At 43.1% G+C, this 22,721-nt stretch overlaps 1 protein-coding gene across 7 annotated transcripts in view; it reads right to left on the minus strand.

Annotated features, from left to right (window-relative positions):
- utrn (utrophin) overlaps positions 1–22,721 on the minus strand; it is a gene marked incomplete at its 3' end in the record, with an annotated part of 194,758 nt that overhangs the window by 136,764 nt on the left and 35,273 nt on the right. For all 7 annotated transcript variants that reach the window (XM_082506782.1, XM_082506783.1, XM_082506784.1 and 4 more), the window contains 25 exons: positions 21,715–21,878; positions 21,443–21,566; positions 21,260–21,347; positions 20,318–20,562; positions 19,614–19,782; positions 18,313–18,440; positions 13,695–13,832; positions 13,489–13,602; positions 13,170–13,325; positions 12,312–12,482; positions 12,018–12,209; positions 11,162–11,296; positions 9,450–9,599; positions 8,770–8,931; positions 8,387–8,518; positions 7,918–8,091; positions 7,675–7,830; positions 7,389–7,559; positions 6,495–6,674; positions 5,828–5,956; positions 2,247–2,417; positions 2,059–2,103; positions 1,610–1,774; positions 798–935; positions 563–658 (listed from right to left, as the gene is read on the minus strand). In XM_082506782.1, coding sequence (XP_082362908.1) covers positions 563–658; positions 798–935; positions 1,610–1,774; positions 2,059–2,103; positions 2,247–2,417; positions 5,828–5,956; positions 6,495–6,674; positions 7,389–7,559; positions 7,675–7,830; positions 7,918–8,091; positions 8,387–8,518; positions 8,770–8,931; positions 9,450–9,599; positions 11,162–11,296; positions 12,018–12,209; positions 12,312–12,482; positions 13,170–13,325; positions 13,489–13,602; positions 13,695–13,832; positions 18,313–18,440; positions 19,614–19,782; positions 20,318–20,562; positions 21,260–21,347; positions 21,443–21,566; positions 21,715–21,878 — 3,693 coding nt within the window. The remainder of the gene's footprint in view (positions 1–562; positions 659–797; positions 936–1,609; positions 1,775–2,058; positions 2,104–2,246; positions 2,418–5,827; positions 5,957–6,494; positions 6,675–7,388; positions 7,560–7,674; positions 7,831–7,917; positions 8,092–8,386; positions 8,519–8,769; positions 8,932–9,449; positions 9,600–11,161; positions 11,297–12,017; positions 12,210–12,311; positions 12,483–13,169; positions 13,326–13,488; positions 13,603–13,694; positions 13,833–18,312; positions 18,441–19,613; positions 19,783–20,317; positions 20,563–21,259; positions 21,348–21,442; positions 21,567–21,714; positions 21,879–22,721) is intronic.

A 22,721-nucleotide genomic window follows, 5' to 3' on the forward strand; every position in this document is an offset into this window, starting at 1 on the left:
ATAAAAAATATTGATATTACAAAAGAAAACAGGAAGCTAAGAAGACCTTCGGCTACACTGAGAGCTGATATTATAATAGTACAGATCTAAATGAGAGCAAATCAGAAACAACTACACTTAATGTAACTAGAGGGGCAAAAAAACACTAAAAGATGAGAATCAAACTCTAATACAGAACTCAAATCCACTGAAAAACTACAGCACTCTCTGACAAAGAGGAAAAACAGTGTAAATGTGATGCCAGCTGACACTCCCTGCTTTTAGCCCTCTACTGGATGATCATCAGGTCACAGAGGGGATGCAGCACCCTCTCCATGATGGTTGGCAGTTTAAGCTGAATTATTCTCTTAGAGCTATCCTTCCTATTCACTTTGCTGGTCTCACTGGTTCTGATGCTGCTACCTCAACCGACTTTAAGCAAAGAATGTTAAACTTGACTCGTAAATGAGCTGCAGCATCATGAGGCACACGCATTAAGCCCTCCCTATAGTTTCTCATCAAGGACTGCAAAGTATTTATTCCTCCCCTTTCTTAGATGTGTATGCTTGCATTCGTCTCTCACCTCAGCTGTAAACTCAGCTGTCTCCTCTCTGAAGGTGTGAGAAGACGACGTTTGCACGGAGACTTCGGCTCGCCTGATTTGCAGCGCCTTAAGCTCCTGAGACAAGCAGACACAAACACACACTTTCAGTGTACTGCATCGGCGCACAGCAGAAAACACAATATAAGAATATCCCGTGTTTTTCTAGGAGAGGAAAAAGAAAAACTCTACAGAGGACACATGATATGCATCTCACCCTGTGAGCAGAGTATTGACTTTGCAGCCGGAGCAACAGAAGTCTCAGCTCCTCCCTCTGGCCCTCATCTGAAGTTTGCTGCAGCAGTTCTTCTCCTCTTCTCAGCAAGTCCTCCACACTGGCTTTTTCCTCATCCATCTGGTACAGAGAGACACAGGGTAAAAGGGCAAACTGAGCATTCAAGAGTTCAAAAGTTATGCGAATAGTTATTCCCCCCCCCCCAACAGTCCTCGATGGATCTTAAATCAAGCATCTTCTATTCAATAAACATGAAGAAAACATTTATACCACCATCTGACATAAACTCTGCCTCTTTAGAAGCCTGAGCAACATGTTGCCTGTTTAGCTAAGTATACACCACTCAGGAAATACTGTTTAAAACACAGCAAGAACTCCCTGACTGGCACAGTGACCTTGCTTGTGATTGGTCTTTTTTCATCAGTCAGTTTGTTTAACATCATAAACTGTGATAAGTCAGACTGAATTCCAGGACTATTAAGCCAATCAAACCTCATCTTATCAAGTGAGAGCTTTACATTACACAATCTGCAACCTGGCATATTCAGAACATTTCACTGAAATTTCAGAATAACCTGGGTGAGTACTCTGTGTGCTCCAATTCCTCCTGAGAACTGATAGACATGGTAAACCTTTGACCAGGCAGTAGACGGAGTCTTCTTTCCTCTGTACAGTAGTTGAAGCTACTTTTCTATTACCATTACTATCACAATCAGTACTGCTACTTTTAAATAAATGGACCTTATTTAATAATATTAAAAGAAAAAGTCTAACTGAAAGGTAATTCTCTGTACCTTATCATCATCCAAGGTGTTTACTGGGTCATGCTGATGCTGCTGCAGAGCCTTCAGTGTGTCCTGGAGCTCTGCCTGAAGGTCCTTCACTTCACCTGGGACTGCAGCCTGGTCAGGGAGACTCTGACTCCGACTTTCAACTTGCATCTCCTGACTGTGAATGACCTGATTAGAAGAAAATGGGGAAAAAAAACAAACAACAAACCTCAGGCAACACAGTCAGAGCTGCTCACGTCAATCTAATTATCTGACTAATTATCTGAGTTCAGCTGTGCTGCAATTCATAGAGACACACGGAATAGGGCCGTGTTTTTGTCTTAAAACACTTGGCAGCAGCATTTGTAACTTACATAAAATTAATTATAAGCCTATTGCCTGTGATATTATATCTCCTGGTAAGATATGGTGTGTTTCACCCTTGCATTTAATACCAAGGATAGATTCTTTACCTGCTGGTTCACCTCAGCAGTGCCTGACTCCAGACTCGTCAGCATCTGTGTTGCCAAAAAGAAAAGAAACAGACTGGCTGAACAGACTGCATCTATTTGACAGTGTAACCTTCTGTGGATATAGTGAGATTTAATTCCACACTGCATCAAGGCAGTAATTAATCTCTCTTTTGTTCTGTTTTTAATACCTTGGCTGTTTTTATGTGCTGGGAGACTTTGTCAAAGTTGCAGTTAAGCTCAGCCAGTTTGGGCTCCACCACATCTCGACATGCGGGCCCCCTGCTGGTCATCAGGATGACAGCTTGATCTCTGACGTTGTCCACGCGCAGACCGATATCCTCCAGCTCCTCCAGCATGCTCTAAGGACAGACCGCAGAGTAGCTGGTCATTGAATTATCAGTTGATGCCATCAGTCATCCTCCCTCAGACCGGCTGGCAGTGTAGCCTTGGGTCAGATTAAAGAGCTCGGGACATCATGTACTGATCAAGGTTAGGAGGCCTTAAGCTCAGCTGATATGTAGTGGGGACCTTCACTCTTCTTGGCAAAAGGAGAGTTAAGAAATTAATGCAGCTGTATGACGCCATCCTAGCATTTATAGACACAACAGACACAATAAAGGATTCTTCAGTTGGCCTCTAAACAAACAAAGATTAAAGATGGTGCTTTCATTCACTTTATCTGCTTTAGATAAACGCGTTTCGAGGTCTCTGCTGCCGTTTTGCTGCTCTTATTTCACTGTGCATATCTCTTTGTGCGACAGGCACTCGTAAAATGGAGACGGACAGATGAGAGATGATAATCATTTTCTAAAGCCTTAAAAGTATTTTACAACGCTACCTACAGATGAATAGACACTGCAAATACTAAAGAAATTGCTGATTTTAGGAGGCAACAATCCACCCACTTTCATTAATTGAGAACTGCAGTGTGCAACCTTATATATGTACCTTGGGGTTGTAGCTCACTACAGACTGAAATGAGAGTCCTGGACTGAGTGTCTGAGCACAGAGGCACAACAAAGAAAACACTTTTATCCTTGACTGCAGACAAAATGTTCCTGTGCTCTTATTGAAATTGTTCTGAGTTTTTGGATCATTTGTTGGTTTGGAAACACTTCTGAGACCCAGGGAAAGTGTTAGAAAGATAGCAACACCAGACAGCAAACTGCTGGCGAGTACAGAAGCGAATTAGGAGCGAGGCAAATGCTATTGCAAGTGATGAGAGGCATCCTGTTACGTTCACTGAGCTTTTGGCCTTTTTCTGAAAGAAAGATGCTCTGTCGCTCCCTTTCAGTTCCAGCTCTCCCACACCTGACTGCAAAAGCTGAACATCATTCAAGTTTTGTGTGGAACTTCATTTGCAGCTCCTGCAGCTCCAATTTTGGCCACTCGGCTCAGAAGTGTGTGGCCATTTGTTTAGTGATATTGGAAGAAAAAGTGGCAATCTTGAGGGATCCAATTGATCTGCTATTTTGATGAAGTGTTGTATTTGTTAATGGAACCTTTGTAGGGGTCCTCTGCCGATATTTTGGCCTTGGAGACCCCGGCATGAACCTTTTTATTTTGAATGGTGTAGCCCAGGGGTCGGCAACCTTTCTGATGATGAGTGCCATCGAAAATTTCCACAGAAGTCAATGTGCCATACCAACCATTGCAATAGCAATAAATGTAATAACGCTCTATATCAACAGTTACACACTACAGTGGGGCAAAAAAGTATTTAGTCAGCCACCGATTGTGCAAGTTCCCCCACCTAAAATGATGACAGAGGTCAGTAATTTGCACCAGAGGTACACTTCAACTGTGAGAGACAGAATGTGAAAAAAAAATCCATGAATTCTCATGGTAGGATTTGTAAAGAATTTATTCGTAAATCAGGGTGGAAAATAAGTATTTGGTCAATAACAAAAATACAACTCAATACTTTGTAACATAACCTTTGTTGGCAATAACAGAGGTCAAACGTTTACTATAGGTCTTTACCAGGTTTGCACACACAGTAGCTGGTATTTTGGCCCATTCCTCCATGCAGATCTTCTCGAGAGCAGTGATGTTTTGGGGCTGTCGCCGAGCAACACGGACTTTCAACTCCTGCCACAGATTTTCTATGGGGTTGAGGTCTGGAGACTGGCTAGGCCACTCCAGGACTTTCAAATGCTTCTTACGGAGCCACTCCTTTGTTGCCTGGACGATGTGTTTTGGATCATTGTCATGTTGGAAGACCCAGCCTCGTTTCATCTTCAGAGTTCTCACTGATGGAAGGAGGTTTTGGCTCAAAATCTCACGATACACGGCCCCATTCATTCTGTCCTTAACACGGATCAGTCGTCCTGTCCCCTTGGCAGAAAAACAGCCCCATAGCATGATGTTTCCACCCCCATGCTTCACAGTAGGTATGGTGTTCTTGGGATGCAACTCAGTATTCTTCTTCCTCCAAACACGACGAGTTGAGTTTATACCAAAAAGTTCTACTTTGGTTTCATCTGACCACATGACATTCTCCCAATCCTCTGCTGTATCATCCATGTGCTCTCTGGCAAACTTCAGACGGGCCTGGACATGCACTGGCTTCAGCAGCAGAACACGTCTGGCACTGCGGGATTTGATTCCCTGCCGTTGTAGTGTGTTACTGATGGTGACCTTTGTTACTTTGGTCCCAGCTCTCTGCAGGTCATTCACCAGGTCCCCCCGTGTGGTTCTGGGATCTTTGCTCACCGTTCTCATGATCATTTTGACCCCACGGGATGAGATCTTGCGTGGAGCCCCAGATCGAGGGAGATTATCAGTGGTCTTGTATGTCTTCCATTTTCTGATGATTGCTCCCACAGTTGATTTTTTCACACCAAGCTGCTTGCCTATTGTAGATTCACTCTTCCCAGTCTGGTGCAGGTCTACAATACTTTTCCTGGTGTCCTTCGAAAGCTCTTTGGTCTTGGCCATGGCGGAGTTTGGAGTCTGACTGTTTGAGGCTGTGGACAGGTGTCTTTTATACAGATGATGAGTTCAAACAGGTGCCATTCATACAGGTAACGAGTGGGGGACAGAAAAGCTTCTTACAGAAGACGTTACAGGTCTGTGAGAGCCAGAGATTTTCCTTGTTTGAGGTGACCAAATACTTATTTTCCACCCTAATTTACGAATAAATTGTTTACAAATCCTACCATGTGAATTCATGGATTGAATGTCTCTCACAGTTGAAGTGTACCTCTGGTGCAAATTACTGACCTCTGTCATCATTTTAAGTGGGGGAACTTGCACAATCGGTGGCTGACTAAATACTTTTTTGCCCCACTGTATATAGAACAACTTTATAGAACTATATTTGTTCGCACATGTTGGCATAGTACAGTATTGTATTTGTGTGTATTTCCATGGTGCTGATGCTGCGCTAAGCGGACGGCTCCTGAAGCATTTGAAGTGTTGGAATGTGGAAATTTCAACATCGCTTGAAAAAACTGCCAGCAAGCAATGTCCCTCTCACCGGTAGGCCAAGTGATTTTTAGTCAATTACAAATTGAATCTGGTAATTGGGGTTGTTAGCAAAGATACCATCATTAAGAAGCAGCACAACTAATGTGTCTATGTGAGCTAATTTGCAATGTGCATCAGTGGCCCAGCCATTTATTTTTAATGCACCTTCTCAGAATCTTATTCACTGGGAGCTTTCTAAAAAAACTCAGGTTTTAGAATCACTCAGGCAGAATCTACACATTAGCTTCACGCTCTACTGTTGCTTTACCAGTCACACTAATAACCTGCGCTGCCTTACCTTTATTACTTTTTCTCTTTCTGCTGGAGCCAGCCGTTCAGCCTCATCCAGGTGGATCTGGGTCTGGTAGAGCCAGGTGCTGATGTGAGCCAAGTTTTCATCCAAAATTTCCACCTCATTCTGGTGACTCTAGACAACCCAAAAATGGATATTTAGGCAATTAAAAGTTCTACATATTCACCATTTTGTACTTTATCATAGACTTGCTGCAGTGCACTAAAGAGGTGATTTGAAGTCTTTTTTTTGGTTTTGACATTTATTTATTTCCTGCAATCAGGTGAGTAAAAGAGCACAAAAAGAGCATGTTTCATGTGAGTTGTGAATCCTTAATAAATATAATCTTGTAATGCACTTTGCACTGAGCAGAATATGCAACTTTTAAATACATTTCTTAGAATTTCTAAACTCACCATGTCCAACTAAATAATCCTGTACTACTGATATGCATTATAAAGTATGCATATGCAGTAATAGCTGACATGGGTAATTGCCTTTACCTTAAATATATCTACTCAAGAGTAGCCTTTATGCATTTGCAAATTATGCAAAGAAATGAAATGAAATGTAAGCAGCTGGAAGGCTCGACTTCATTAAGAAACCAAAATATGACATCTTGTGACCAATACGGCCTTTTATTAGTCTTTCTATATGCAGTATTTGCACTCACAAGAACAGTGCTAAGCCAGTCCTCAGTCAAAGTGTGAACACGTTCCCAGGCTTCATTAAGACCACAGAGTTTGTCCTCCAGCTGAGCGTCACTTCCCTCCACCAGAGTCTGCAAACCAGCGCTGATCTCCGTCAGGCCAGATAGCTCCGCCTTCCGACGCTCCGACTCCTTCAGCAGACCCTGGTTAAGCACATCCAGTTCAAAATATTCAACAAGATCATGTTATGACCACCATGTTTCAATAATTCAGCGCCACCTCAGCTACCTGTCTTAATATTATCACACAGGCACATGTACACACTGACACACTGCTATATAAAAGAAAAAATAATGCTGATGTTACTAAAACAACAGCCTGCCTTCACCAAGATATGAAGAACATTTTCAGATATTTCACTGCATAAATGTTTCAAAACAAGCACAGCTGAAAAACAACAAAAACACTTTCTACACCCTACTGGACTAAAGCACTTTTAATGACTTTATGTAAACTAGTGAACTATTATTAATTCATAGCATTTCAGTTTTAATGTCGTTTCTGGGTATTTTTGGATAAACAGGGTCATTTTTTTTCCTGGTTCTGTGTATGTAATCATAAATCTTTCAGTCCTTTTTACCAAAGTGGGATCAGAGAAGAGCTCATCAATTATATACGAAGCCACACATAATTCACACCGCTCATAATGTTGATTACCATATTAGAAAGAGAATCAGATTCATGTGTTTAGGGGCAAGAAACTGTCCCTCTGTGCCATCTACTGGCAAGAAACAGACTGACCGCTATTGTTTTGAAAGGTTTTGTTTTCACTAAAACTTTCACAGCACACTTTTTTCTTAATAAATGTCTGTTTAAAAAACAAAAAAAGCTTTCCACATACTGATACAGCTACTCACATTAGCCCATGCAATCTCAGCGTCGATGTCAGCTGGCATGTCTCCGCAGCCATTTTTCTGCTGGAGCTCGGCCTCGTTTGTGTTCAGCCAGTCCTGCAGGACAGCACTTTCCTTCTGGAACTTTTGGGATAGAGACAAAGCTTTTTCCAGGTCCTGTTTGCCCTCTGTTACCTGTAAGGACAATTAATACAATGGCATCTTTAAAAAGGGCTCAGAGCTATGACAGAAGTACTCAATGTTAAAAGCTAGATTTTGTGGAAGTGTTAATTCGCCCAGAATGAGGTACCTGCGCCCCGAGTTCATTGTAGAGCAATTTAAGAGCAGTAAGCTGCTCGTCCATGGCCTTGGGGTTCTCTGTCTGCTGTTTCTGCACAATCTGGCGGCCTGTTTTTATCACCGTCTCCACCTCCAGCTTCACCTCACTCAGCAACTTGTACAATTTCTATCCAAGAAAAAGACATGAAATAAGTAGCTGTGTGGATTGACTGGAGAGAGAGAAAGAAAAGAGAAGAAAAGGTCGGTTTCTTACCAGACAACCAGCAAGATGAGACTGAATTTTTTCCGGTTCCACATCTTTAACATCCAGGATGTGAAGCTCAGCTTTAGCACCATCCAGGACCCTCTTACAGTCCAGCATGCGCTGCTCAAAGTTAGCAGGCTTCTGGAAAAGCTGATATTTTGTGGAGATCTCCCTCAGTTTCCTCTGCGGAGAGCAATTCAGAAGGCAAACAAAGTCAAAGATCGCCGAAAAAATAGCCAATGTTTACCCAGCAAAATGTTAAAGAAAGTATGAAACTTTGAATGAAATTTAAATGCATCTTCAGGATTACAGAAACCTTTATACAAGTAAAAATGGAAGAGAAGAAATCTACTATGTCTTATTGGTAATATTAGCCCAACACATAGTAAAGAAAATGTATGTAAAAGGTATTAAAGCTATATGATAAGTGGTGGTGGCATGACAACTCCTAACATTGTCCAGCAGGGGTCAGTGTTACCTGTAGGTGATCCAGCATTGTCCCACCACGGCCAGCTTTGCCATCAGCGGTGTTAGGAGGCAAGTTGGCCACATTTCTTCTCCTCATCTCTTCCACTGTCACCTCGTGAGCTGCGATCTCTGCTCCAATAGTCTAACGAAAAATTCAAAACAACCCTTATACACCGAGGGTTTTTTTTTAATGCACATGGAACATTCAAGTATGCATTATTATGGTGGTTTTATGTTTAAGACGACAATTTGAAGTTCAAGCATATTTCATTGCATATGCAGTTTATTAGTGTTAGATGAAGGGCCTTTACGCTCCGAGGCTTCTCTGAGTGTCAGATCTCATTAGGTGAGTCTTACCAACACAGAAGTGTTTTATGTTCACGTGCGCTGTACCTGTGCTTCCTGTGGAAGCTGGAAGGCGTCTATGCGATCAGTGAGGTAGGAGGTGAGCGTGTGGTCCAGCTGGCTCAGAGACTCCTGCAGCGCTTGGAGCACCTGTTCGTTTTCTCTCAGTGTCTGCAGCTGCTGCTCGAGGCTGATCTGCCGGTTCACTGCCTGGACGAGGACACAGACACCGAGACACACATTTGAATCTGTTATAATCACAGATTTTAGTGTAGACAGATATTATATTTATTCTTATCATGCATGTGCAATTGGCTAAGAAAAAGACTGAAAATAATAGCTAATATACACAGTGTTACACTCGCTGTAAGCCTCTTAATTATTTCTACTTTTAGCTGCACTCAATTACATTTGACAATACATTGAGGCATATTTCTCCATGTAGCATAGCTGATACAGTAAAGGAGCACTCCATAAATACTGTATGAAATGTCAATGCATGAACTCTGTACAGATATGGACATGTTCTAGTTTGCAATAGACAGAATCAGATATAAATTCCCCAAAAAGAATAAGCACAGATTCTCCGTAGAAAAAGGAACTGAGATGTAATTTGCAACATTCCTGTTTATGCAGGAACAAATGTAGAACATGCACACACACACACACACACACACACACACACACACACACACACACACACACACACACAGAGACAAGGTCCTGACCTGGTGGTTCAGTTGCTCGTAGCGGGAATTAAAGGCCTCTAGTTTTTCACTAATGAGCTCATCAAGTATGCCCCCGTCTATCAGCGTCTGACCCAGCTCTCTGATTTGTGTCCGGTTGTCCCCAGGGTGGCGGAGCACACCCTCCAAAGACTGGTGGTGACAAAAGAGATGGAGAGAAACATAAATACATTCGCAAAGAATCGGGAAAAAAATGAATAAATAAGAATGAAGCAAAAAGGGGAGGAAAGCAAATCCTTTGAGGATGCTGAAACAATGATGAAGCTTTACAGTTCCAAAAATTTGCAACAGAAACTTGCAAAGCATGAATGAATTAAAAAGAAAAAGAAGAGCAGAGCTAACCTTGTAACCAAACGATCAAAAAGCGCAAAACATCAGGGTGAAAAATGAATTCCGGTACATAAGCGTATGTGTGAATGAAAGAGAGAGAAACAAAAAAACAACAAAAAACAAAAAAAGCTGAGCAAACAGATGCAGTCCAGATGCAGAATTTCGCTGGGCTGGGTGTGTCAGACAGCGGCAAACCAAAACAAAGATGATAACTGAATGAGAAATGAGAGACGAGTGAGAGAGCGAGCTTGAATAGTGACGGCACCGGTTTGGACCCAACAGTCACTGTTTATGTGGGGTGATTAAATTTGCTTTTCCTTCCCCGGAGGTAACAGACACAGAGAAAGACAGCCCCCACCAGAGGGGTGGGTCTGATTAGGAAACCGAGAGGCCAGGAACGAGTGCCGGGTGATGAAACAGGATTTAAAAGAGTGAAGAGGAAGAGAGAAAGAGAAGGACTTGTTGGAGGAGAAAAGAAAAGTCAAAAAAATATATTATAAGGACACAGACTAGAGCGGGGAAACATTGTCTTCAAGGGTCTTCAACTTCCTTCATCACTATGCAATGTTACAGAAGCAGCACTGTGATTAAATTGACTCTGACAGTCGTGCCGCAGGCGGTCTACAGATATAGCAGCAGATCAAGGCAAAGCAGAAGAAATTTGGAAGACAAATCAAAGACAAATGAGGTTATTAACATCCAGTTCAACGTGTAATGGAAGAATTAGTTTGTTAAATGTTGCCGCTTCATGCATACAGAACCAGAAGTGATCAGAACTTTACATACAGTCATCACAGGCATAATTGTCATGGTAATTTGAGGCTTTTAAATGATTTATTTGAACTGTTCTTTTTCCGAGGTGGAATGATTGTACAGCTTACATCTTTAATGATGTTAAAAACAAGTATCCAAAGCACAAGTTTGAATATAGTTTAGACCACAACTCTGTTTATTTGTGAGGTTATGGTGTTGTATCGCAGATTAAAAGATAAAAGATAAAATCCATTCAAAGATTCATGTCTTCTCTGTTTATATATTAAAGATGTAACTAATTATATCAGATTTCTTACACACTTGCTCCTGACACATGCCTTCAGCTGTCGAAAATGCTTGTGTGTACTTTAAAACTGTTTCCACATTTGCTTTCGACATCAACATGTTTCCTAAAATTATGTAGTTGGATGTATAATATTAAGATTTCCCACTTTGAGACGAAGAATGGTGCATTGTTCTCATTTTATGTCAACCGCCCCTTAGATGATGAGGATATTAGGACAGGCTTGCCGGTTTAAAAGAAAAATGAGACAGAAATTGGAATGTGGCACTGAATTACATTGAATTTGATTACAGGTGTGCGTTTTTACCTCCAAGGCTTCATTAACGGCCTCGGTGCTCTCTGGCAGGTTTTCAGTAGCTTGGAGCTTCTCCTCCAGAGTGTTGAGCCAGCTCTGCTCCATGTCCAGGTATTGAAGCAGCTCCATCCAACAAGACCAAACCTCCTACAGAGCACAGAGCAACACAAAAACTATTAAAAGGGAAATTCTTTATGTTACTATGAGGTGACCACACTCATGAGCATGCCCCTGTTCAGGCGCTTAAAGAACAATATAAAACATTTTAATGCTTATTTTCTTCTTTATAGCAAGACTAAACAGCCAAATTCTACGGACAAAGAGGAGGTTGTGACAAACAGGCTGCAGGCAAAAAGCAGACACAAGCATAAACACAGCTTTCTGACGTGCCTGACCTTTACTCTGCAGTGTTTAATCAAAAAAGGAGCCCTTAAGTAGGACTTTACACTTACAGATTAGCTCTGAAAACAAGAATCACCATTTTCCCTTCAAGCTTCTTTTGGTCTTTGCACGAAAATTAACAAACGAGGGCCCAAGAAATGACACATTGCATAACCCGACATGTCATTCCTCTACTGAACTACGGGACTTCTGAGCTGATCGACAAAATCGTGCCACTCAAGCAGAAAACCATGAATTAACTTCATGTTAATGTGTCATAGCAGCTTTCACTTAAGCTTCAAGGTAATTTAAATGCAACACAATAGGGGGAAATGCCACTTTTTATAATTTACTTAGTTAAGTACAGGTTTCAAGCAATAAAAGCTCATAATAATGAGATTAATCAATATATTATGTGAGTAGAGCTCATTTATTACATTTTTATTCACCACCAACATATATTACATTAATAAATTGATTACATTACCTCCAGGGTGTGACACTTGCTGTTGAGGCGGTCACAGAGCTTGTGGTAGTTGGCTAGTACCCCCTCTAGCTCTGAGGTCAGTTCTTGCCTGCTGCCTCCACCTGTGGGTGATGTTCGGGACACCAGCAAGTTGATGCTGTCTTTCAGGATCTTCACTTTCACCTCTTTCTGTACAACATCCTCTTTAGCCCGCTGCGAGAGCCGAGGCCACCCAAGATGAGAGAGAGCAAGAGTTAGATTCAAACACAAAGAATTACTCAACACCGCTTTCTTTGACCGCCCTTCCAGTCCAACCTTCATCTCTTCCAGCGATGCCTCCAGCTCCTCTGGACTTTTGTATTCAAAATCCCTCATGAGAAACTCCTCGTCAACTTGGGCCATCCACTCCTGCATCTCTGCCAGGTCTTTCCTCAAATTCACATGCTTCTCCTGACTCTCTGCCACGCGCTCCTGATGGCTCAGCAACTGGAAGGAAAATGCATTTCATCAGGTTTGTAACGAGCTGGCATCACATTTTTAGAATTTTAGAAATTCTAATATTGCTTTGAAACTCGCATTTTAATTGATCTTTTAATGGTTTACATTCATGATGAAGCAATTATGCAATGATATATACAGTACAGCATATTAGTGAAATGAAGTGGACTTCATCTTCCTGTTACTTATGATGTACAAAACAAAAGGTACAGGACACAGGTGAGACCACATGTTATGAAACCTTAACATTAAAACATTAAGGTTAGTTGTGCATGCATAATTTGTTATTGTAATTTATAATGTAAAATTAGTGTTTTAACTTATTTAGCCTCTGTGTACTACTGATATGTGATTGTAACTTTATTATACGAATAGTTTGTGTGAAGACTGCAAACAAAAGGCCCAAAACTAACAGTTAGCTGTGTTCAAGGTAATGATGCACTTTCCATGTCTCTGTTATCAGACAGGTTCCTACATGACTGTGAGAAACAAGCTCCTTACAGCTGAGCAGAGTTTGTATCCACACAAAGAGCATAAAGGAGCTGTTATTCTTCTGTTCTGTGCTGCTATGAAGACTGTTCGTGCTGTGCTGCTGGTTTGGTTTCAGCGTTCAGTTTATTTTTCCATGACATAAATCAGCCACTAAATAAATTATAAGCAATAAAACAAACTCACCTGTTTGCTGAGAGAAGTCCACCGAGCCTGGCACTCATCCAATTTGTCCTGCCCCCACCTGGCCAGTCCTGGTAGTGCAGCTGCCTGTACCGAATTCACATTCTCGCCCATATGCTTCAGTGAACCTTCCACCTGCTCCATCTCATTCACATGCTCCTGTTTATAGGAACATGAAAGGAAATCTTTTAAAAAATAAAAAGTTCATTCAAGCCAAGCCCCCCACAAAAAACCCTACTTCAGCATATTGTTCAAGTTGATTTCTGAGCAGTTTGTGCGTCATTACCACCAGTGTGTGTTTTTTGTTGCATTTTTCTCTCACCTTGCACTGATTCAGTTCTTCCCTTAGACTCTCTGTGTCACCCATCCCTGTGGCATCCCGAGACAACAGCTCCTGAACTGCATCTAGCCAACGTTCCACTTGCTCCAAACGAACCTGAATGCAGCACAAGAGCAAAACCACAGTGTAAACTACAGCCATAATTTAAGCAGAAACAGACTCTTTATTCTCCCTGACAGCTGCTCTACCTGATTGTCCTTCATGCTACCCAGAATGCACTGCAAAGTGCCAAGCTCCTCACGGGCCCGGGAGGACAGCTGACTCCATTTTTGTAGTTCTGCAGGGTCAGAGGCTTGCTGTGTTTGCTCAATATCCAGACACAGGACCTGACGTGAACACAAGTACAGAATTGAAATGACATTTCTGAGAAACAATCAATCAATCTTGGAATTCTTGGAAAACAAATTTGACCGCCTGGAGTGGAAAACATCTCTTAAACATTTTTGCATTTGTAAAAGAAACATTTAAAAAACAACAAAAAAAAACAACAACAACAACTTGAGATTATTCCAGAGTTTAACAAAAAACAAAAAGTTGAGTCTGACAGGAATTTAAAGACCAATATGATATTTGGCGATTTAAAAATCCAGTATATCAGCAAACATTTGTTCTTCTTTCAGGGTCACACAACGGAAAAATTTCCCTAAAAAAAATATTATCTGTATCTTTACTCAGATACAATTGCAGGCATAACAATGCAGTTTAAAAGTAACCTTGTTTTATTAGGTCATGGATTACTTGTTTACACTCTGCCCGACTCTGCAGGGATCATCTGGTTGTTGTGTTTGAGGCTCCAAACGCATATTGCCAACAGGGAAGTGGCAGCATCAATAAGATGGTTGAAGCGTGTTTCTGGTGTCTTTTCTTTCATTTAAAATTACCTGGCTCTTATAATGCAGTATGTCTGCAAATAACTAACACCGTACATCATATTGCGGTAAGTTATAAAGTCATTAGATATTGATCATATATTATACACCCTGCAAAATGTAGCTTCTTGAAAACAAATATAGGGGTTGTGGGCGGGTGGGTGCATGGGGGCCCATCCCTGGCGCAGGGTGCCGCCGGTGCGTCGAGCCGCCTGGGGGGGCTCTTCAACTGGTGGGGGAGATTGTAACACCTTGCAGGAGCTTTCCTCTCCTCAGGAACTCTCTGCAGGAGGGGGAGATACAGGAGAGGTGGAGAAAGATCTCAGCCTGGGCGTCTATTGTCTCATGTAGTCTGGAAGATGAATGGATGGTGGGGTGGGTGCAGTTTTCTCTGTGGTGGGGTTGGGTGGACTGTCCCGGGCTCTGTGGGGCCGGGGGGCGCTGCTGCGCTGGGCCCCGGTCTGGATGGGCCTGGGCCCCCTTCCCCTGGCGGGTCGCGGAGTATGGGAGTGCCTACTGGGGTCAGCTGGCCCCAGGGAGGGGTCACCTGCCCCTCCCTTCCTTCCCTCCCCATCTCCAGCTGCCTCCCTCTTCCCGCTCCACCACAACCACCCACACATGCAGGGCCTTGGAGTAGGGGTATGTCACCAGGGTGCAGAGGAGGCTGCCCCCCCCCCCCCCCCCTCTGTCCCCTTCTGGCTGCCTCTGCCTCAATTTTATCCCACAACTTAGACATTCACATTACTCACACTCTCATTACACATACATATAGGATCTTGGGGGTGGGCACGATACACGGAGTCCAAATTACCATCAGGGTGTACACCCCACCCCTGGCGTCGTTGCCCACCCCTCAATACACGTAGACATTGAGGGCTAGCAGGAGGGACTATGCGCTTACCTGCTGCTCTCTGGCAGGTAGCTCCATGCCCTCCTGGGTTTTAATTGCACCTTAAAACACACATGCATCAACACTACAATGAGCGGGTGGAGGGAGGTTTGGAGTCTTCTCTCACCCCCGTTCTCTGCGGCTTGCTGGAGCGGGGGGGCTAGGAGGAGGAGTTGGCCATCCGACTGCGGCCTGGAGTGTGGGGCCTCCCTGCTGCTGCGGAGTCGGGGCGGTCTGCCTCTCCCCACCGCAGGGAAAAGGGTAACACCACCTGGGTCTGGGTGCAGTTCCCCCCCTCCAGGGGCAAGGGTACCTAGACCCGGTTCGTAGAGTACGCTTGGGGTGTGTGATCGTGTGTACAGCGTCTCTTTATGTCTGTCTCCACGTTGGTTGAGTGTGGAGTAAGTGCATATGAGAGCATGAGGGTGGGAATGGATGTTTGTGTCTGTGTGTGCCTGTATGTCTGTGTCTATATGTCAGGTTGGGTGTCAGGCGCCACCTCTCTGGGGACATCTCAGGCCCTCCAAGGTTTGGAGGCCTATCTCCCCCCACCACCACTTCCCCTGCCAGTGGCGCACTCCCTCAGGTATCGATGCGTTGGTGGTTCTTTGTGTCTGGGGGTGGGCGTCCGGGTACACACCGGCTCACTCCTTGGCGGCCGCTTATCGGGGCCTGGAGCCTGGGGCTCGCTCGGGTCACTTCGGAGGTGGGGTGCCCCCGGCCTCTCGGCCTGGGGCTCGGTCACTCGGGCACAGCTGGCTGCCGGCGGAGCTCACGGGCGCGTCACTGCAACTCCCCCTGGCTTCTGCTCCGCGGCTGCTGAGTGAGCCCTCATCTGAGACTCTCCTCAGCTCTTACTGGGACAGTGGCGCGGCTGCCCCTCTGTTGGTCTTCCTTGGTCTCTTGTGTTCTGGGGGCCTCTGGATGTCTGGAGTTTTGATCTCCTCCATACCTGCTTCATACCCTGGAGGACGGGGCTGGGGCTCCCCCACACTCCCTAGCAGATCGTTACATGGAGAAACCTTTGGAATGCAAGCATGCTGATCCACACAGGTATGCACACAGACGCGGACTACAGCTTTCTTGGCTGCTGCCTCAAAGCACATTGTGCGCTGTCTATCTTGCGTGCTGCACAATATCGTTTATTATTTAGTATCTACTGATATCTACTGCTAGCTAGTTTATTGTGATGGTGCCGTTTTTTTTTTATTATGTTGCTCTTTGTTGTTTGCTTTCTCTTCTGTTTTTTTTTCTCCATACAGGTGACCCAGGTGTTTTGTTTTTTTTTTGTTTGTTTTTTTTGTTTTTTTTTCTTTCTTCCCCCCTTCTCACCGTCTCTTCTCCCCTTTGGTTTTCTTTCTCTCCCTCTCTTTCTTTCATTCTTTCTCCCTGTCCTATCCCCCAGTCATGTCTGTCCCGTTTGTAGCAACTGAAAATAAAATTAATTCATAATTATAATAAAGGTCAATCAAATGGACCAATATGGCAAGGCCATGATGATCCACTTGGTAAAATAAATCCGCTTGGCATCTTTCTTGGCCTTAAGACAACAATTCTGATGGCTAAAGATCCAAACGGGACACAAAAAACAAAAAAACAAAAACAAATATAGGTATGATTGTAATCTGCATGTGTACTGAAGGCCTAACAAGCATGTGGTTTGTTCCTCATTAAATGTTCAACTCTTTAGTTAAATAGTGTGTAAATTAATTTAATTACTCATTATTCATAAACACTCCTAGCAATTCAATTCAATTTTAAGCCTCAAGGTGCTGCAAGTTAAAGACCATATAATAACACTGAAAAAAAAAAAAAAAACATCAATCAAATGACCCCTTATCAGCTAGCGCTTAGCGACCATGGGAAGGAAAAACTGCCTTTTAACAGAAAGAAACATCCTGTAGAGCCAGGTTCAGGGAGTGGCAGCCATCAGCTGGGGTTTGATAGGAGGAAAACAGGTTAAAACCAGCAGTAAACTAGTGAGGTTTAACTGTGGATCCAAAGCTTAAACACTGAAAAGTGCTGCTGTTAATTTTATGTCATCAACATAAAATATCTATATTACAAAAAACTGTGTGCTGTCATACATTAACACAGAGAGAAACCAGAGCCAATATGGTGATTATCACCTTGCCTCATTTGACTAAAGGGAACCTGAACTCGCACATGCTGCTATGGTATTGCATGTTGCGGTCAACAAACTGACTGACAGGTTCAGCGGCTCCACACTGAGCTGTTAGGAGCTCCGCGCTGCATGCACGGGCATGCTGCCCAGAATGCGCGTAGTCCCCGCCCCCCTCCCCGGCACCGTGCCCTATCTGCCATGATAACAGGAGCGCAGACGGAGCCACATTCCACTGAAGGATGGAGGAGGAGACCAGCACACACAGCAACACACAAAGCACAACAATGCACAGATAACAAATCTACACACCCTTCCCTCTTACACAAAGGTTTAATACAGTGCAGAGGGAAGTGACTGGCTGATACAAGGATCTGTTATTCTTTCAGAGGAAAAGAGGACAGCAAAAACTGAGATAATGTACATACAAGGACACAGAAACAACCAAAGTGAATGATGAGAATAAATTACTTGGGTCAAAGGGCACATATGACAGCAGCTAAACTTTTCAGCAGGCTCAAAATAACATTTAACATTTATATATTTATATAGTTTCATTGTGCTTTAGAATACAAGCCACATTTAACCACACATTAATAAACCCCTTTATTCTATACGATTTAAGCACTTTATCTGACTCGCTGTGGGAGGAAACTGGAGAACCCAGAGGAAACCCACTTAAGCACATGATCGAACCAGGATCTTTCTTGCTGAGAAGAGACTGTGCTAACCGCTGCAACACCGTGTTGCACAAAAAGCAAACCTAAAGTGCTAACGAGTACCTCAGATCATCAAAAATACTAACTAGCCAACTAATTAATGCAGCTATATCCTCCTCAGTCGAATTCACATTTTTGTCCTAGCTGTCTGCTTGTCAGTTAGCAGAATATCTGTATTTAAACTCATCTGGAGGTATTCAAACTCACCTGTGCCCGCTCCACTGCCTCTTGTGTTGTAGGCATGTCAACCATCCCGTTCCTCAGAGTGGCCAGTCTGGCTTCTAGACCCTCCACCACAGACTGTACCAGCTGCGTGGCTTCCAGATTAGCCAGGGCTGAAATAAGGCAAAGAAGAGAAGCTGTTTTTAGAAAATAACAGAGAAGAAAAGACAGGAAAAACTGTGAAATATAACTTTAGCATTCAGGCTTAAGCATCAAGCTTCTGCCACAAGGGGGTAGTGAGCAAGTTTGGGATTCTCCCTCTTTACAGTTGGAGATGCTTGTGTTTTCCATACACTAAGAGGTTCCCAAACATTGCACTGTGTGTTAAACTTAAAATAAGTTTAACACACTATTTCCAAAATAGCAAATCCAAACCTCCAAAAGGTTCACAAGTGACCAATTTATTTTAATTAGTTCAATTACCTTTCATTTTACTCTTATTCCTCTGCACATTTTTCTATACTTCCACTCCTGTCTTCCTTCCCCTGTGTCCCCTTCTCTGTTAACTACCAGGTGATTTAATGCTTACGTAATCTGGCTATGTTCATATACACAAGGAGCAAACCTGGAGTGTAAGTGTGGGGTGGGGGTGGTGATAGAGAGGGCCCCAGCAAGAATCAAACCGCCCTCAGGCAGAAACAAAAAGGTTTTCCTTGGATCCCATCCAAACCCTCAGTGTCATAAAAGCCCTAGAGGTACAGCAAAACAGGCATGCAAACACAACACCCACCCACATCCCCCTACAGTCAGCAGAGCATTCAAGCCTCCCTTTACGGATATTTTTTGGCCAGGATCAGCGCACGTAAATTCCAGAGGTAAAACGGTGACTTATTTTCAGAACTCGTCCAGGTCCAAGTCAGGTCCTCAGGTAGAGACGGAGCTGGCACAGAGGTACGATCTTACGCACGATCGCTCACGTACACACTCGCATCTCCGTGAGCTTTTGGAGGCCATATAAGGGCATCATCTATTACTTGTGGCTGGCCAAGGATTCGTATAAAAGCTCATGTCAAATTTACACAGCCCGTGTGGAACAGGGCTCTGCTGATCGTAACCATTACTCATTCAGTCTCCCATAAACCTGAAAGCTTTGCACCACAAGCAACGAGAGAGATAAAGGCATTTGTTTTAAGGGCGGTTTAAATCTCTGCCCTGCAGATCTCAGGAATAAGAGGATATCTGAAAGCTCTCAGGTCACTGGAAAAGCAGGTGGACCTGCTCAGAGTTTCGGACTTCATTTCTACTGTATTGATTTACGAAATTATTTCAATGCACTTAAGCAGTACCTTCATTGACTTCCTTTTCTCTGCTCTGCAGCTTCTGCAGGGTGGAGGCATGATGTGCAGAAACCACCACCATGTTGTCTTTTAGAGAAGGCAGGGCTCCCATTGACCCTGCCTCTGCAGACAGCTGCTCCAGTCGTGGACTGAAGGCGGTGACCTGAGCGATTCGAGACTGACAAGCACAAAAGAAAACAAATGTGTTCAGTGTTTGAAATGAGGAGTGATCACATGACCACACTTCGTTCAATTAGCTTTCAGACTTCTCATGTTTGTTGAAGAGAATTAGAAACATTTACATTTGATTCTTTATTGTGCAATTACATACATTTATCTAAAATAATTACAAAACATCTTACTCACACTGCTGCAGTGAGTTAGCTGACTGGTCTGGAATTTACCAGATGGAGTCATTGTTTCCAGTGACAGGCAAGTAAGTTAAGCTCAAATTATGACACACTGGAGGGAGGTTTCATGTGTCTTACTCTACTCTACAAGCTTTTGAATGCATTTCAACTTGATTTACTGCATCCCTGCTGTGGCCTCGTGGTTTCTGATCAGTGATTTTAATGGTGATTTATCTTTGCTGTAAAAATTGTAATACTTGTAAAGAAACTGCAGTTGAATGAGAGGAATTTAACAAGTGACGTTTAGGGTTAAAGTCACACAAAGGACATTGAAGTGTCTGCGAGTGAGACGGTAAATCTTACCTGGCATTCCCCCTTCAGGTTTCCGAGCTCCATCTTGTTGCACTTTTCTACAGGCGCGGTCGAGTCCAGCCACTGGTCCTGTTCCTGCAAGACCCGGTCCAAGCCTGCAAGTTCATTAGAAACCGCTCTCAGCCGGGTCTGCGTGAGAACCCGCTCACGGGCTGCCTGCAGCTCCCTCGCACAGACATCCCACTCAGTCTGGAGCTGCTCTATGTTTGCCCTCACCAGATCCACACTCACAGCCTCTATAGATAGAAACAAAGACACCGGCTCACATCAAATGCACTTAACAGCTAACTGATTTTAAGCCTTTGAATGTTTGAATGTGTCACAGCTTTTGTTCTAGATTTTATGTGGGAGCTCCTAGCAAGTAATAATTGTAATAACACCAGAGGATAAAATAGTGGAGATAAGGCAAAATAGATGAAAAAGCAACTGATGGAATAAAACTGTTTAATGGAAATTTTGACGTTTAAAAAAAAAAAAAAAAAAAAAAGTCGGCTCCAACTTAGCCACGCCGCCACCTCCCACTGCCTCCAGAGCAGCGTAAACACGTAAAAACCCTGAGTGCCTCTTCATTTCATTGAGTGGTTATATGAAATCAGCAACCCTGCAGACTGACAGGGTTTTATTACTCAAACTCCAAATACACAAACACATGTTTAGAGTTCTGGCATTTAAAAATAAATAACAATAAAAATACGTAGGCTTGTAAATACCCAGAAAATACCAGACAGCTGCAGAAAAGTGGTAAAATCTTATGAGGAAAACACAGTTTAACAAGGAGATGGAAGATTGTTGTTTGAGCTGCCTTAAGGCAATAAATAGAAGTCAAGATCTTTACACACTTTAGAAGAACATACGTGACAAAACTTGGATGATTTGTTTCTAATAATTTTGTGGTTTATACAGAAAGAGGAACCTTTACTCTATGTTTCATACCTCTCTCTAGCTGGTCCATCAGGGCTCTTCCCCCCTGGATCATCTGACTCACTGTGGCTTCTTTTGCTTTAAGTTCTGCTTCCAAATCCTAAAGTGGTTGTTTAACACATATTAAAGTTTATGCCTGCAAAATAGATTTTGTTAAATTGAAGTTGAAATTATGTTAAATGTCTGCAGGTCTACCTTTAGATTCTCCTGAAGGTCTGGAGTATCAGGTGTAGTCTCAGGATGTGTGGTGGCCAGTGCCTGAGTGGACATCTTCCACGTTTTTATCCAGCTCAAAAGCTCAGAAATTTTGTTTTCAAACCTGCAGAACACAAAAGACATGCACACTATGTACACACTGCTCTGTGTGTGTGTGTGTGTGTGTGTGTGTGTGTGTGTGTGTGTGTGTGTGTGTGTGTGTGTGGTAGGGTAGAGAGATTTATTCTGTCTGTTTATGGCCCCATTCTTACATTCTTATGACTTCTGCATCCGTCTCCATCAGACGTTTCTTTGGGGGAGCAGGTGGGGCCAGGTCCTGATCGTCAATTGAAGTGACCGAATCCACGGCAACTGTATCCACAACGACCTGTTCTTCCACCTGAGTCATCCCAGCATCCGTCACAGCTTCCATTAGCTGTGAGGAGTGAGTTAAAGTATTAGTGAAAAAGAAAGGAAGATAAATCAATCTAAGCTAAGAAAAAGAAATAAAAGTACACTACCAGTCAAAAGTTTGGACAAACCTTCTCATTTATGTTTTTTCTTTATATTTACTACTTTCTACATTGTAGATACATAATGAAGATGTCAAATATATGAAGCAAAATATAAGGAATAATGTAGCAAAGAAAAAAAAAGATGAAAAAGACTAAATATGTCTTATAGTTTAGATTCCTGAAAGCAACCACCCTTTGCTTTGTTGACAGCGCTGCAAACCCTTGGCTTTCTCTCACTCAGCTTCATGTTGCAGTCACCTGAAATGGTTTTTACTTCACTTGGTTTTCATTGCCTAACTTCATCCGAGTCACCAGCCTCAGAAATCGCAAGTTAACAGCACCTCAGATTAGAGCCCAGATAAATGCCACACAGTTCCAAGTCGAAGACAAATCTCTACATCAACTGTTTAGAGGAGACTGTGCCAATCAGGCCTTTATGGTCAAATAGCTGCTAAGAAGACAGCACTAAGGATAGCAACAAGCAGAAGAGATGTATTTGTTCCAAAAAAACACAAGGAATGGGCATTAGACCAGTGGAAATCTGTACATTGGTCTGATGAGTCCAAATTTGAGATCTTTAGTTCCACCCGCTGTGTCATTGTGTGACACAGAAAAGGTAAACAGACGGTCTCTACATGCATGGAGGATGGGGTGGGGAGTGCTTTGCAGGTAACATTGTCAGGGATTGATTCAAAACTGAAGCAGCGAAACGAACCAGCATGGATACCAGAGCATCCTGCAGCAATATGCCATCCCATCCGGTT

This window comes from Aulonocara stuartgranti (genome assembly GCF_965226115.1).
Source record: "Aulonocara stuartgranti genome assembly, chromosome: 15".
NCBI classification, from domain to species: domain Eukaryota; kingdom Metazoa; phylum Chordata; class Actinopteri; order Cichliformes; family Cichlidae; genus Aulonocara; species Aulonocara stuartgranti.